This window comes from Melospiza melodia, chromosome 10 (genome assembly GCF_035770615.1).
Source record: "Melospiza melodia melodia isolate bMelMel2 chromosome 10, bMelMel2.pri, whole genome shotgun sequence".
Taxonomy (NCBI): Eukaryota; Metazoa; Chordata; class Aves; order Passeriformes; family Passerellidae; genus Melospiza; species Melospiza melodia.
In genome coordinates, this window is record NC_086203.1 from 31,073,337 (window position 1) to 31,088,966 (window position 15,630).

The window sequence follows — 15,630 nt, forward strand, 5'->3', positions numbered from 1 at the left end:
CATTTCTCACTGCATCATGTTTGTGGGGGTCAATGAAACATGAATGCCTCTCCTTGGTTAAGACCCCTGAAAGCACAGGGCAGAATTGCTCAGCTGTCCCGAACAGCAGTGACCAGGAAGAACGTTTGACAATCAGTTACAGCTGATGTATGAACAGCATAGCCTGCTTGGTCTTCAGAGGAAATTACCTGGCTGAAGTACCTCGGCAAGAAAAAGGGAGAACTCTTAACCGACAACTCTCTGCTCACACTACAAATATTTCCCATGAGCAATCAGAACTGAGATATCTGTTAAAACTATCACAGCAAGTACTTATAATAGTCAAGAGACTTGTTTCTGAACAGGCCTTTTTCTGTAAGGGTTAGCAGCTGCTTTGCTTTGTAGAAGGGCCTCCAACTTCAAGATCTCGTTTCACAACCTTTTCTACATACTAAAAGAAGCTTTTCTTTTAGAAATACCTCCTTATTTCTTCAAAGCCAACAGAAAGAACTGTTTCCTGACTCAATGCAGTGCACACACAAAGCCATTTTTCCTTAGAGGTATGTAACCATTGCTGTAAAATCAGTGACACAACCACACCCCAGGGCCGTGTACTGGGAACATGACTGCAAAAAAGTGTTTGGGTCACGGCCCATTGAGTGTCTAATACAAAAACCTGCAGAAAAAGTGGGCTCTGGCTTCTGCTCTGCTCCAGCTGAGCAGCAGGTTCCCTTTGTGTGGGATACAGCCCTGCTTTACAGAGGATGTTACCTGGAGAGATACCCAGAGGTCAGAAATGGAAAAAGGATCTTTTGGAATGCAGTAGTTTAGCAATAAAGCTACACGGATTAAAATCAAATATTGAAGTGCAGGCATACTTCAAAAGTGAATGAGTTCCTGAAAGAGCAGGCAAAGGGCAGGACTTGGGTCGTTGCTTCTATCACCCACCTGGATGTCCCGGGCTCGCTCGTAAGACTGATAGGCAATCTTTTCCTCCATGCTGGCCAGCTCCTGTTTTAAATTGAGAATCTCGTTCTGGTGGAGCTCAGTCAGGTCATTTAACTGCTCTTCAAGTCTTTCACATCTAGAAATGACAACACATGGTACAATGGCTTTAATGAGAAGAGGATGGCAAAATGACACCAGTGACAAACAAGCAATGAACACCATGGCTTGTGTCCTGAAACCAGCATGGCTGCCTCAGTCAGCACACAGCACATTCTAGCACTAATGCCCTCTTGCTGGGAATTCCTTCTTTCTACCAGATAAACTCTGTGATATTGTTCCTAACCTGGAGAAAACACACAATTGCATGGTAACTGTTAAGTGATGCAAGAAATCGAGGACAGAATAAGAACAGAATGAGGTATTCACCACACTTCTGTGTAAACCAAACAGTTCCCTTCTATAATACCATAAACTCCTAAGCATTTTTATCTACACTTGGAACAGTAATGGGCATAAAAATTACACGGAAATGACATGCAACTGATGCCTCAGAGAACATGGTGTTACTGTCTGATCTCTGCATGAGGTCACATGGATCTTGGATTTGCTTTTCCTTTATCTCCCACGAATGATGCAACTTAACAAGCAAATACCATCACATTATTTGTAAGAAGGACACATGAATCACTAACCCGCAGGCTTATTTTTCAGTTTGCTCCTGGTGAATGAACCAGGAGTAGTCCTGAGGAAGAGGGTTGCTTAAACAAATTGAGTTATAACAACTCAGAGAGATAAAGTTTTGCTTCTCCCTAAGAGAGTTATAAATTAACTGAAATGATAGCTCTGATGGTAACAAAGGTATGGACACAGATGTGGTGGCCATTGGGCCTTTTCCACTGTCTACTCATTGTAGCAGATGGAAAAAGTCCATGAATGAAGTTTACCACACAGTCCTTATCATCTGAATCTTGATACTAATAACCAAGACATTTCTAAGGATATAACCACAGAGATAATTCCTTGTTTAAATTTTGGTTTTCTTTTGACTCCACTGAATTTAATTCCTACAAAAAACTTCCACAAGATGAGTAAGAAATATTTATCTAGAATGAAGAATTTAATTGCAAGTTCTGAAACTAAGACACAAATCCTGCTTCTCGTTTTTTTCAAGACTTTTTTTTTGTGTTTTAGAATCTGTAGTCAAAAGCCAGCCTTTAAAAACAGTCTTAGTGTTTTGTTTTTAATAGACAAGTATGAAAAGAATTTTTGTTTATGTTCCTAATGCAATATTACTTTAAACTAAGGAGTCAGACACAGCATTTCTGACAGCATGACAATTTGCAGCAGTAAAATGCATGTGGTCAACCTGCAGTGAAACCAAGACAACTGCCAGCTGACACGGCTGAGCCCAGAAAGGTGCCAGAAGAGTTCTGCAACTGTGCCGGGATACACCAGAACTGGTTTCCCAGGACTGACAAGGGAATGGCCATATGAAGACTGGCTAACAAAGAAGGAGCCCAGATAATTAATATTGCCCTTTGTTCCCACACGACTTAAAACTGACAACAAAACTTGCCAACAACCAAAAAATCACAACTAAACCCACTCAAAGCCCAAAAGGCAGCATCAATTACTTGAAACATATTCAGTTTGTTACTATATTACAAAATTCAGCAGTGTGTTTATTACACAAAAAGAAACTTAAGCATTTCTGAAAATAGCATGATTGTATTTTTTAACCTCCTCTCACATAACACCTTTCATAAAGCAGCTGGTGCCAAGCAGCTTAAATCCTGTTCTCTAACAGGAAACAATTGTATTTTAATAACTTCAAAACTACCTCAATCTACAGGAAACATAAGGAAACTCTGCTAATCTGTATAGTTAAGAGTTTAAACAGAACATGATTAGCAGAAGGGTTGGCTCCAATCTTCCTGCCCTGAAGACTGCAGAACAACCAGCTCATTCCCAATCCACACTTCACTCCCTGCTCAACACCAGAACTGCTGCAGTTTGCATCCACGAATCACCTGCATTTCCAGAACTCAAGGTGTCAGGCAACTGCTAGAACTGGGTTATTTTAAAAAAAACACACCCCTGCCCCCACTAACCTACCCTGACTTATTTTTTAAATGACACATTCTCCATTCAGCTTCTTTTCACTTCTTGTCCCAATATCTACAATTTAGAAAATAATTTTCTTCAGCGGCTTTCTACTGGTGTTCAAATTTACAAAGCACTTACGGGGCCCAGAACCAGGGTTTCCCTATTGAAAGCTGATTTGCATTTAAGTGGGAGTATTACACAAGTAAAAGGGATAGGCTACCTGTCAAGAGGGTTAAGATGAAATACATGCCTCTAATTCATCAGTGCCAGGGTCTACTGAACAAACTAAACTTGTCTGTGAATATAGCAGTGCCCTGAACAATCAAATCCCACTTCACTTCATGTATGGAAAATGCCTCAAGAACTATTTTGTTACTATTTAAAATGTGAAATTTATCCTTAAAAGAATAAGGTCCAGCCCAGAAACATCTCTGTGCAGCAGACCAATGCTGCCTGTCACAAGTATCACAGAGATCATCAGACCTGTTCCTACAGACATAGTAAATAGCTGGGGTGCTTGGCTCAAGTGTGGGATATGGGAACACTTCATTTCAAATAGCCGTGTTGTATTTCCACATGTTTCTGAGGCTCACTGCATGGGAGTTGAGAAAGTGGTCTGAAAAAGACTCGGAAACACAATTATGACCATATCATTTTTTAAAAAAAGCTTTAAGGCATTTTAAAGTAATAGTTGCAAAAGGCACAGCTAGCACAGCATATGGAAGGGAGGGATGTGATAAAAAAAGGCATTTGATCTGCACTCAGTGCTATGGTGAGTAAAGAAACTCTGATCAAAGTAATGCTACAGAGACGTCTGCATTGTACTGTGAATGAAGTTTAGTACCTGTCTTCAGATGTCTCTCAAGATGGATCCTTTCCTTTTTATAGCTATGCCATACAAACCTTCATGTAATCTTTATTTTTCACTAAATACATCTTTATGCTACTGACCACAGTGCTTCCAATAGTGGAGTAAACAGGTAAAACCAGAAGTTATTTCTAGTATGCTCCAAGTCTTTGATCTAGCAGGACAGATGAAGGACAGAGCTTGCTCCCAACAGGGAGCACAAGCTGCTCATGACACCCACACATATCCCTGTACTTCCAGCTCCGAGCCTCCCTGGAAGGAGGACAGACAGCTTTGCAAGGATGTTTTGGTGCTGTCCTGGCTGGGTGAGCACCAACATGCTGCTCCACTGCCTGGCCACACTCCAGAACAGCCTTGCCAACTATCCCAGACCTCAGAGGTTTAGCTCCTCTGATCTATTTTAAAACACATCATGAGGACAGAGTGAATTGTGGCAATTAGACTACATTAGAACCCAGACAAATGGAAGCACCAGTGACTAGCCTTTAGGCTGAAGGTTTTCTTCTGACATGAGCATGAGAGACCTAAATGCCCTTTCCAAGGCTGTCAGGCTTGGGAAGAAACCCAAGACCTTCGACTGGCCACACTCCAAATATGTGAGCTTATGGTTTTGCCATGTGCAAACAGGTTCCTGAAGGGACAAGCAAGATGAAAATACTCAGCAGGAACTTTATTTCAGTCTTGATAGCACAGAAAGTCCCTGCTCGTACCAGTAAACAACTGCCACCTTCCACTAATGAGATTAGCAACAAGCCATTCAGGCGCCTGCTCTGGGTGCAGAAGCAAACAATGATGGCCAAGCCGCGTCAGACCCTTCCTTCCTCAGTGGCCCAGCCCCAGCGGAGCAGAGCAGTGCTCAAGGGCCAGCACAGCCCGCCCTGGCCTCGCCACGGTGCTGCCAGGCCTGCACCAGGGCGGGAGAACTGGAGCAACTGGACAGGTGAGTCCCTGCCTCTGAGACTGGCGTTAGCAAACCGGCAGCCACATGGATGGCAGACAAGATTTGGAAGCAAGGAGAGGGGAGGGGAGGGGAGGGGAGGGGAGGAGGAGATGAAGGAGGTCATGGAAAACCTGTGAGGCAAGCCATGGCTGATAAACAGAAACTGCACAAACAAAAACGGGAAAAAAGATCAGAAACTACAAAACAGTAGACAATTTAAGAAAGAGGAAATGGATTAAGACCAGGTGAGAAAATGTCATGGCATGTTCATTCCAGCTTCCAGGTACAATGCAAGCACTCAGAAAAAGACTTCTCCAAAAACTTTTTTTTAAGCTCCAACTCAACTCTGTGTTTGTTTTTGAAAGCTTCCCATAAACAGAGCAGGTTTAGGAGATATTTACAACTTTAAAGGCCAATTATGATTAATCTGAATCCTCAGCCTGCCAGCATTAAATCACAACTTCTTTTCCCTTCTTTTAGCTTTTTTCTGAAGAGAGCTGAGGAGCAAGACGGGTTCCAGTTGGAGGAACAGGCACCACACCTCCCTGCCAAGGCAGGAGCACCCTCTGCCCTTGGACACATTACATCACCGTCCACTTCTAAGGTGATGTTGGCTTTTATCATTGTGATAGTTCAAAATACAGAAGCTATAAAAACAAGAATCTACATTTGTAGAGTCCTGTAGTCATCTAACTGTGATTAACCCATGAGCTCTTGCTGATCATGCAGTTACCCACACAGACAAGGGTGGTTTGACTGGTCCTTTTTAAAGGTCACACCTTTAATTAATTTGCATCAACATTCCAAATGACAGGTCTAAATTACTGTCTTAAGCTTTTATAAGCCAAATGCAGATTGTCCATGCTTTTCACTCCAGGCTGCCCTGGTTAGTGCTTGGGGTCTGGGCTGACCTCAGGGGAGTGCTCTGCAAAGGTTAATGGCACATAACATAACAGATATGACTTCATGGTGAGCTAGTATGGGACCTATGTGAGCCTCGCTCAGAGGTGCTGGGCAGTAAGCAGCCCGCTTAGCTGACAGCACACATCAGTCCCCAAGGTCTGCTATTGTACTTTCAGGCCACTCCTTCAGCTATGCTGTGCTTGCATTAGCGTTCCACCATGAATGGCTGCTGCTGTATGTGTGAAACAACAACCTACACAGTAACAGACAACAGCACCTCTCTCCTCTCTGAGGAGCAGAAGATCCAGCTCTGCATCGCTTTGGGATGACTTGATGACACTACGGCACAAGGAACCAAAGCTGCTGTGCTGGTTGCCGGTTTCAGTCAAACTGCTGATTATTACAAAGCAGGATTAGAAAGTAGTGTTGGTCTGGCTTTGTTTGCCCAAGCTCTGCAAAGCACACTGAGAGCCTTCTGTCTCTACCAGATCCTAGCAGGTTAGCCTTTTCCAGAGTTTTTCTAATCATTTGGCATAAGCATGTCTAAAGAGCTGTAGGGCAACTCTTATGTTACACTGCACAAACCAGTGCAGCAAGTGGCACAGGGCACTTCAGCAAGCCTGTACACACCCCCAGCAGCTCTGCTATGCCTTTCAGGTTGTGTTTCACATCCTGGCAAAGCAATGAAGGCCATAAAGAACCTCATGACAACAGCGTACTGTCCTTCATCAGAAGGAGGGCTTGCACTTTGCGTTCATTATTTAAAGCTTAAGAATCCTGTCCGGGATGCCTGCAGAAGGGCAGCTAGTAACTCTTCCCTTCAGAGCCTGGAGTCAAGCCCTTGCTCCCAGCATGCGTGTGGGGGACATCAGGTGTTGGGCAGGACAGCACAGGGCAGTCTGCAGAGAGCCTCTCCTACCCAGCAAGGAAAGGGAAGTATTCCCTCAGTACCTCTCCATGGGCAGCTTTCCTCAGCAGGGAGGTGGGGGCAGCCGGCCAGGCTGCCTTACTCAAGGCCACTGTCACCTCTCCCCTGCGACTTCATCAGGGATCAGCAGTACTGCAGCAACTGCTCCACCTTTCCATTCTCTTCCAGTGAGGGGAAGACTCATGGAAACATAGGTCACCTGCTTCCAGTGCCCTCTAATCACAACAAGAGCACTGTCAGTATCTGACATTTAATTCAACTTCATTTCCCTGGGTGCTGCCACTGTGGACTGAGCAAAGAAGGGAAGGGATATCTTAGTTTTGGCACATGGGCAAGATCATGTATTTTTAGAGAACTTGAAGAAAGCTGGAATGTTTCTTTCTCTGGTAGATATGGATCTGAGTGTTGGAGAAGGCAGGGTCAAGTCATGCCCGCATTAGTTCCCTGTCATTTGCTTTGATCCAAATATTTTCAGGATTTTTTGCAGGGCAAAGCACTGTGTGATACCAGTAATTGCATCAACGTACTACTCCTGGCTTTGGGACACCTTATTAGACCTCTTCAGCTTCACTTTTTATCTGGAAAACATTTTGAAATAACCTTTTTCCTTACAATCTCTTTCTTGTACAGAGAGGGAGGTGAGCAGTAAGATAGAAATATTTATAAAAGGCAGAACTGGGAGGGAATAGTCCTGAGAAGACCTCAGAACCATCCACTTCAATCAGGCTGCTGGGAACAGCCTGCTGAGCACTACCACCCACAACTCTGGTGCTTTGCAATCACAGCATTGGAATGTCAAACCAAGTACCACAGCACATACCTGTACCGCTCCTCCTGCAGGGTCTGCATTATCAACGTGTAATCCCTCTGGTAGCGAACCTTAAGGTCCTCAAATGATTCTTCCAGTCTTGCCTGTGTCTCTCGAATTTCTTGTATCTCATGCAGTATTGCATCAAACCCTGAGCTCTGCATATCCAGAGTGTTTGTTTTGGAGCTGGAAGCTCCCACAGGGCCTCCTGTTGTACTGTTGGCTCCCACCGAGCCTGATGTGGCACTGGAACAATCCTCTTCACTGCCATATTTTGGGCTTGACTGAAAGTTCTGAATAACACCTAGAGCCTTGCCACCTGTCCCATCTTCCTGGCCTTCTTCTAAGGAGTCCTTCAGATTAGCAATATTGTCTGCACTCCCAAACTTGTTCCTTATGAGGGAGGCAATCTCCCGGGGTTTGGAAACCACAGCACCTGCTGCTGAATGTGTGGCCTGGGAGAAACTGGAAAGTCCGCCTTTTACACTGTCAACCACTCCCTCACTGAAGCCAGTGACTTTTGCTCCAACGTCTTTCAAACCCTGATGCATATCCCTGAAGACATCCTTTGGCTGCCGAGGGATCCCATTCTGTTCAATCTCTCGCAGCTTTCGATGGTAATGTTCCAATTTCTTCTGCAGCTGCAAGATGGTCTGGGCTGACTTTTGATTTTTCTTCTCAAACACTTGCTTAATGCGGGCACTCTGCTGCTTGTCTGCATTGTTGGCCAATTTCAGGTACTCTGCCACGTTGTCATCACGGGCTGTTTGCTCAATTTTGATCTGCTCTGTCAGCTTCAGTATCTTCTGCTGCAGGTGTGTGATGGCCACTTTTGTCCGCTGCGGATCTGGGGTCCCATCAACGGAGTCTGCATTGATGCTGCCATCAGTGCTGGAGGCCACGGCACTGGAGGTCTGTGCCAAGCTGCTGACTTCCAATCGCTCAATCTAAGCACAGAGACAGAGAGAAACATGAGTGCTAATCAGCAGCTTCACCAACAGAAAAGCTTTCCTTCTTTATGCCAACCAATTCTGAAAAATTGTACCTTTTTTCTGCTGGCCAGGGGACAGTATCAATCAGGAGAGCTTCATATATTTTACAGAGATCCAGCAAAAGTTTAAAAAAAGCAAAACCTCTCATACTTGACTCCACTTAATCACCTCAAACAATTGAAAACTCAAGCACAAATGTGCAACAGGGCACCTCAGTTTGGCAGACCGAGCACTCCAAGATATCAGTACAAGGGCAGGGGCTCAAGAGAGAGCGAAGAGACCAAGAAGGTAACTGAGAGCAGAAGTCACACGGTTTAACTGTACAGTACAGCACACCCGAGTCATTCCTAGTGCTTCACCTCTCTGAACAGCAGCAACAGTGAAACCTATAACCGATCTACTATGGTCAGAAAAATGGAGCCTGAGAGGCACCCTAATGCACACCTTGCCGCGGCAAACCCTGCGAGCAGGCGTCTCCGAGTGGGAGGAAAAAAGTGAGTTTCAAAAGACAAACCCCACGTATGGAAAAAAAAAAAAAACAAAACCAAAAAAGGTTATAGGCTGTTTCAGCGCAATCCAGCCCGCCAAGTACCCGCCGCGAACCCGCGAAGGACCGGGCAGGTGCGGCCGCACCGGCGGCTCCTGACCCGGACATGCCTCCCTGGAGCCGAGCATGCCCCCCATCCCGGCCCGGCCGCGGTGGGTCCTCGGCGGAGGAGCGGCCGCCCCGGGGGCCCGCCCGTACCTTGTCCCGGCGGGGCGGCAGCGCCCGCTCCCCGTGCATGGCTCCCGCCGGCCGCCCGCCCGTGCATGGCTGCGCGCCCGCCGCGCCGCGGCCCCGCCCGGCCCCGCCCGCCCCCTCGCGGCACGGAGGCCTCGCCCGCGTCCCGCAGGGAACCTCCATCCCTGCTTCGACAACGAACGCGGCCTGCGGCTCCCGCGGCCCCTGTCCCGGCGAGGAGCTGGGGAGCGGCCGCGACTGCTCCCGCGGCTCGGCGGGACCAGCCCGCAGCTCCCCGGCTCGTTCCACTGACACAGCTGCCAGCCGACCCACAGCTACTGCCCAGTCGCAGAACCATGTCCGTGATTGGGAATATGCGCTTTACAAAACAAAAATGCCGTTACACTTAACTGTAACCTCTCTCACGGTTCATCATTCCGTATTTAATGCAAAAAACCCCGCAGGCTGCAACACTGGCCGGCGCCGGGGGTTACCCGGGCTCCTTCCCATAACCCTAAGGTTCTCTGTTGCCCCATCAAGAGGAAAACCAGACACCTGGGGAAGCAATTGATTCATTTTCTACAGGAACTCAGCTGCTGGAAACTTCTAGTATAAATAGAATATAATTTCTTGGTCTGTTGTGACTCCTGAAATATCAACTGCTTTCTTAAGAAGGTTGAGTTGTAGAAACCCTGGAGCTCTGGAGAGATCAATGGAAAATTGGTGCTAAGAATTAATATTGATCAGTGGGACCAACACTATACATGATATCAGTACTGCACATGTTGTCTCTGAGATGTAGGGACATGCATTTGCAAGTAATACACATTTGTAAAGACACCTCTTCTTGGAATTTGTAACTTCACTAAGATTTCTCTAGGGCTGTCAGTGATCAGACTTCTCCCTATGGCCTAGACAAACACAAAGACTTGGCCTGTGCAGGGCACGCTTGGCCTGGGAGCATCACCCAGCACCCACGGCACAGCCGGTCTGTGCCTCACCCGGAGAGCAGCTCTGCCAACCAGCCGCCACCCCACGAGCAGCAATGAGCAGCACGGAGCATCTGTGCAGCACACCAAGACAATCGTATTACTGTTAACTGCCTATGAACCAACGGCTTCTCAATCCATCCTTAACAATCTCTACCTCCTCCAGACTCAGGACATTTTAGTATTTAATGACAGACGATGAAAACCAGAAAGATCCACAGTTTTGATGCAAAACTTCCACAATTTAATTTAATATAAATTTTTTTTTTCTTTTTCTTTTCATAATTGATTTTTTTTTCTCGGCAGTAAGTAAGGGTGAGTGAGCATGGGACTGACCCAGTGTCTCAGAACCAAACAACAGCTCATCACCAGTTTTTCTGCAGCCCAGAGGCTCTGAGCTGAAATCTGCACAGATCAGTGCCACAGAACTACAGGGGCTTCAACACTACTTTGCAGTAAAGAGTTTCTATCAGCTTAATTTACTCCAGGTTTGGTATAATTAGTATGTGTGTATGGATAATTACCATAAATTACACCAATATAGTACACTCTTCCTCTCATGACATAAGTTTTGTGAGAGAAAAATTTGGTAGAAACTTTCTCTTCCCGCCCTTTTAAAGTCAGTTGACTTCAGCAAATCTGCCCAGGTTATCTCCTTACATCTGCGGTAGAAAATAAACTAGAACAGCAGTAACAGAATAACCCAAGTTGGGATAATGCTTTATAATTACCAGCTGTGTGGATATTATTCAGAAATAACAAAAAGGGTTCTTTCCAATTCAAAAGGAAAAGGCTGAATAAGTGCAGTTCTGGAACAGAACTGAGATAATTTAAATACTTTGTCCATATCGACAAGGCTTTGTAAATGGAAGACTCAGCACAAACTGGGTCCCTGGGAAATGCTGATGACATATTATTTAATTTGAGATGATGGTCAATCTGTCCTGAAAAGATGCTGGTAAATTAAGTAATAATGATCAATGTTTGTATAAGAATAGGGGTTAGAATTCAATAGTCAATCTCTCCTGCAATACAATTTTCCATAATATTTGACAGTCCAGTTAAGGGGAGCTGTGTGCCCTCCCACCAGGAGGTACACTGAGAACTGCTTTGGAATTATGCCACAAAGCAGATGAAATCATGTGAGGGCCTTATGCTTTCTCTCTCTCAAGATCTTACCAAATTCTCAACTGTTAATGCTCTCAGGCTTTCCCTCCTAGACAACGCTTTCCAATGTCTCTATTCTGCATCACACAGCCCAGAAAGCACCTCATGATTCTGCCTTTTGGTGCTGCTGAAGATTAAATACAGCAGTTCCTTTAAAGGTATTTCACCCTCCTAAAACTCCTCAGTAAAAGCATATAGCGGTCATTCATCAAGAAGATGGATTGTTGCGTTTAAACACTCAGAGCAGCTGGCCTAAGCAAACAGCAGCTTTCAGAGCAAGCCTGCTGCAAGGGGGCAACTCCTGCTTCCTCCTCCCTCCCCTCGTGAAGCCTGGAGCTTCACAAGTGTGACTGAAAATTGTCATGCTACTTAAAATAAACACATGGAGGGCAAAGTGATTCAGGGGAGCTCAGAGTGAGACTGCATAGCCCCGGAAAGAAGCTAACAGCACCTGAGGTGCCTGGGTTAATCACCTTCCTAGTGACTGCACACCTGACTGGCAGCTAAAACTAACCATGAAAACATTCAGAATTTGTTTGGCTTCCTTTTCCCACTGTGCTGAAGGCAATACAGTCATACAGACAGAAAATCTATGAGACTCATAGAAAGTCACAGGTTTTAGACTTCCTGTTTGGAAACACCACTCAACAGCATCATTAGTGCATGGCAGGTGCAGGCTTGGGCATGGAGACTTGGCCAACCCCTCCACACTAGGCGGACAGATGGTCGCCAGCCTCAGGCAGGCACAGGAGCAGAGACTCAAAATCTCTGATGACAGTTACAAGGGAGTTGGTTTGTTAGTAAGCAAGATCTCTAATCAATGCCTCAGAGGAAATAAAAATCACAGGGGAGAAAAAACCCCACCATTCTTTGTGCCCGACCACATCTGCAGAGTAAAAGCTCCCCCCAGGCCCCACTTCATTGGATCTGCATTACCTAAGTGCACATTTGAATAAGCACACACAGAATCCCCAGCAGGTACCATGAAGAGATACTTAAACTTCACAACTTACTATGAGGTACCCTTAACACATTAGATTAAGTGCCATCAACGGTCACAAGTCACCTCCCTGCATGCCACCTGCAGCACATGACTCTTGAAACACATGGGTTAACGTGGCACCAGCCCCACTGTCTCATGAGCAGCCAGTGTCCTGTTCCTCTGGATCCAACACAGTCATTGTATATGGCACAACTTACTGCAGGTCTCAAAGGAAACGAAAAAGTGTCACAAACTCCCCTGCCTCACCCACTTTGGTGATGCAATAAGCTCTTTATGACCTACACCTGATCTAGAATTAAGAGTCTGTTTTTCTGATGCTTTGCTTTTTAAAGGTTGTTATTGAATCACAGATCAGTTGGGGTTGGAAGGGACCTCTGGAGTTTACCTGGTCCAACCTCCTCCTCAGGCAGGGCCACCAAGAGCCAGCAGTTGTCCAGGACCATGTCCAGAAAGCTTTTGAGTATCTCCCAGATACTACTTCCACATCCTGCATTTGTGGATCTGTCTGTCTGTTGCAACATTGCCACACGTCTGATACCAGCGACTCTGTGGGTCACTATTTACTTCTAGTTGCGTATTTCTGTGATTCCTTGTGACACACTGCAGTTATTCTGAAATACTGTATTGAGTGATTGAATCTTCAGAAGCTGCAGCAGCTTTGCTTTTTAACGGGCTCCAGCTACTCACCCACAGAAACCTATGGTCATCCTTGACAGCAACTGTACTGAGGTGTCTCTAGCATGCTCCTAAATCCAAATCCAAATTAAACCTGGCTAAGGAAAGCACACAAACAGATGGACAGCTCAAGGAAGTCTTGCTGTGTGTTTTTCACAGCACAGCTCATTGTTTAGATTATAAAATGGGGATTTCTGAAAGTTATACAGCCTTTGCCTATGAGGAATTAACCCTCAAAATGATGGGAAGATCACCATGGTTATGGGTTTAAAAAAAAAAAAGCGAGAAAAAAAGAAAAATTACTCTGAAAAATATTCAATAAAAAATTCCAGTACAATGCGTTTGCCTGCCTCAGACAACAGCTTGAGCAGGAAACCAACACTGTGACACCAAGAGGAAATGGCTTTACACCTTACTCACAATAGTTAAACAGTCACGAGTGATGATTGCTGCAACAGGAATGCCCTAATGGTACATCTGCCAACACAGAGCCCCACAGGCCTGCTTTGGAGAGAGGGGAGAGGGCATGTCCCTGCCCCGGAGAGAAGGGCTGTGGGCAACCACAAAGGGGAAACATTTCACATATGCTGCATGCAATTGGGCATTCCCTTTCTGTAGGGGGGTCCAAGCCAAGCAGCTCCCTGCCTAACCCTGTACTGGCACAGCCTGGGCACAGACAGGACAGCAGCTCCCTCTAGAGCCAATCTGTGAGTTCACTGGGAACCAAGTGATACGGTGCTTGGGGATGTTCTTACTACTTTTCCAAATGTGGTTCACCATCAGGCCCAAGACAGCAGAAATACCACTGGAGGAAAAGGTGACCTGGGACTGCGCCATTTGGCACTGGTGCCAAGAGCAGCATCCCTCAAGCAATGGCCTGAGGCACGTTAACAAACCCTCACTTGGGATTTGGTAAAGCCAGCTGCAGGGCGACTTGCCCATGGCCTTGTACCTAATTCAGTATGAAATGGAGATGTGACTTCATGTGTCACATCAAGTGCCAAAAATAGTTTAGCTGTAAAGCAGCCAGCTGTCTGTTCCTCAGAGTTGTCAGCAGCAGACCCATATTCAGCTGCAGCCCTTCCTGGTGTTGGGAGCAATGATGAAAGATGCTGCTGCCACATAGCATCATACTCGCTGTCCCAGAGGCAGCTTCTATCACAACCAACACCACTTGTTCCACAGGGGAGCTCCAGTGCAGCCTTGTCAGTGAAGGCTGGTCACAGATGCTTCCCCCACAGCACCTTGCTGTCAGCGCAGGGGGGTCCAGGGGGCTCCACATGTTCCCCCTGCTTGACTCCCCCTGCCCAGGGCCCCCTGCCTCTCGGGAAGCAAATGTTTCACTTACTAACTGGTTAAGAGGTAGCTGAAGCTACAAGCTGACCTCCCTCTTTCCCACTGCCCCTCAGGCACATGCATCCCTGACGCCTACCAGCCCGGCATGGTGGGCTGAGGCAAGGAACACTGCACAAGCTGTTCCCTCAAGCAGGACTGGAACATGTGGGACCAGGCACTAGCTTGGCCTACAAGTACTCACTGACATCCCAAAGACAGAAGGGATTGACACAATGCAGTGTAAACTCTCCCTTAAGAGGCTGTCTACAGCCCCTTTAATTCCTTTTAAACAACATCGCGGCCAAAGACATCACCTTCTTGACCTCAAATTTCTGAAATCCTGAGAAAAATATATTTTTGAGCAAAAAAAGTAAGGCTTGATGGCCCAATTCAGTAATGGTTTCCTAAAGCTAGACTAGTCAAGCAGAAAATCATCAGTGTTGACTGAATAAACAAGGCAACATTGAGGGTGAGGGACGTCCAAGGGAACGGACACAACAATCTGGTCGGAAAAATAGGAAAGAACTGAATTATACACAAGAACTTGTAGGAGGTGATAAGGGATGACACAGCAAAAGATACGGCCAAAATAACAACCATGGATGTTTATTTTAGCAGCTCCTGATTTCTAGTGGGGAGTGCCAATCAGGCTAGAAGTTACAAAAATAAGGATGGGAAATGAGGTAAAGCTGAGCAAAAGTTAAGTACAGGAACCAGCAGAAGAGGGTGGATTAAGAAACAAGTTTATACAAGCTTTTATAAGAAAGTGACTATGTAAAATGATGTGTGGTATTTTTGTTTGGTTCTGATTTTTTTAAAATCTCATCCTATTTTCCCCAGTGTTTGAGTCACATCTCATTACCTGAGAGACAAAATTTTTGTTAATACTTCCCAGACTTTTATGCTTTAAGCTGCTATCTGATGAACAGAGATTATTATTGCATATTATTTATTCATTTGTAAAGAATTAATTTTATGGTTGCAAGTTAACTTTGACTTGCAAAGCATTGGAGCAAACTGGATCTGAAGTCTGCAAGGACAAATGCCTCTGCATGATCCTTCTGCACAGAACAGCCGTGTACAAGAGCAAAGATTCTCCCTTTTTCAGGGGATGTGTCTCTGCTGAGTTTTAACATGCACATCCCCTCCAAGTGTTTAATCTGAAGGGCTCCAGCAACTATACTTCTACACTTCCTTCATTTCTTTATTTTTAACTGTAGTATTTGTTGCAGGTACAACACATACTGTGACCATAACCAAAACTCCTC

The 15,630-nt window shown here is 45.6% G+C and overlaps 1 protein-coding gene and 1 long non-coding RNA gene across 11 annotated transcripts in view; one reads left to right on the forward strand and one right to left on the reverse strand.

Annotated features, from left to right (window-relative positions):
- Positions 1-15,630, reverse strand: part of TMCC1 (transmembrane and coiled-coil domain family 1) — a 73,796-nt gene that overhangs the window by 5,528 nt on the left and 52,638 nt on the right. For 9 of the 10 annotated variants that reach the window (XM_063165091.1, XM_063165099.1, XM_063165092.1 and 6 more), the window contains 2 exons: positions 7,493-8,427; positions 928-1,063 (listed from right to left, as the gene is read on the reverse strand). In XM_063165091.1, the coding sequence (XP_063021161.1) occupies positions 928-1,063; positions 7,493-8,427 (1,071 nt within the window). Of the gene's footprint in view, positions 1-927; positions 1,064-7,492; positions 8,428-9,217; positions 9,264-15,630 lie in introns of those variants that run through there. The other variant, XM_063165096.1, reaches the window with a different exon arrangement.
- LOC134422345 (uncharacterized) lies at positions 4,522-5,503 on the forward strand. Its single transcript, XR_010028797.1, has 2 exons — positions 4,522-4,841; positions 5,322-5,503. It is a non-coding gene; the product is annotated as an uncharacterized LOC134422345 (long non-coding RNA).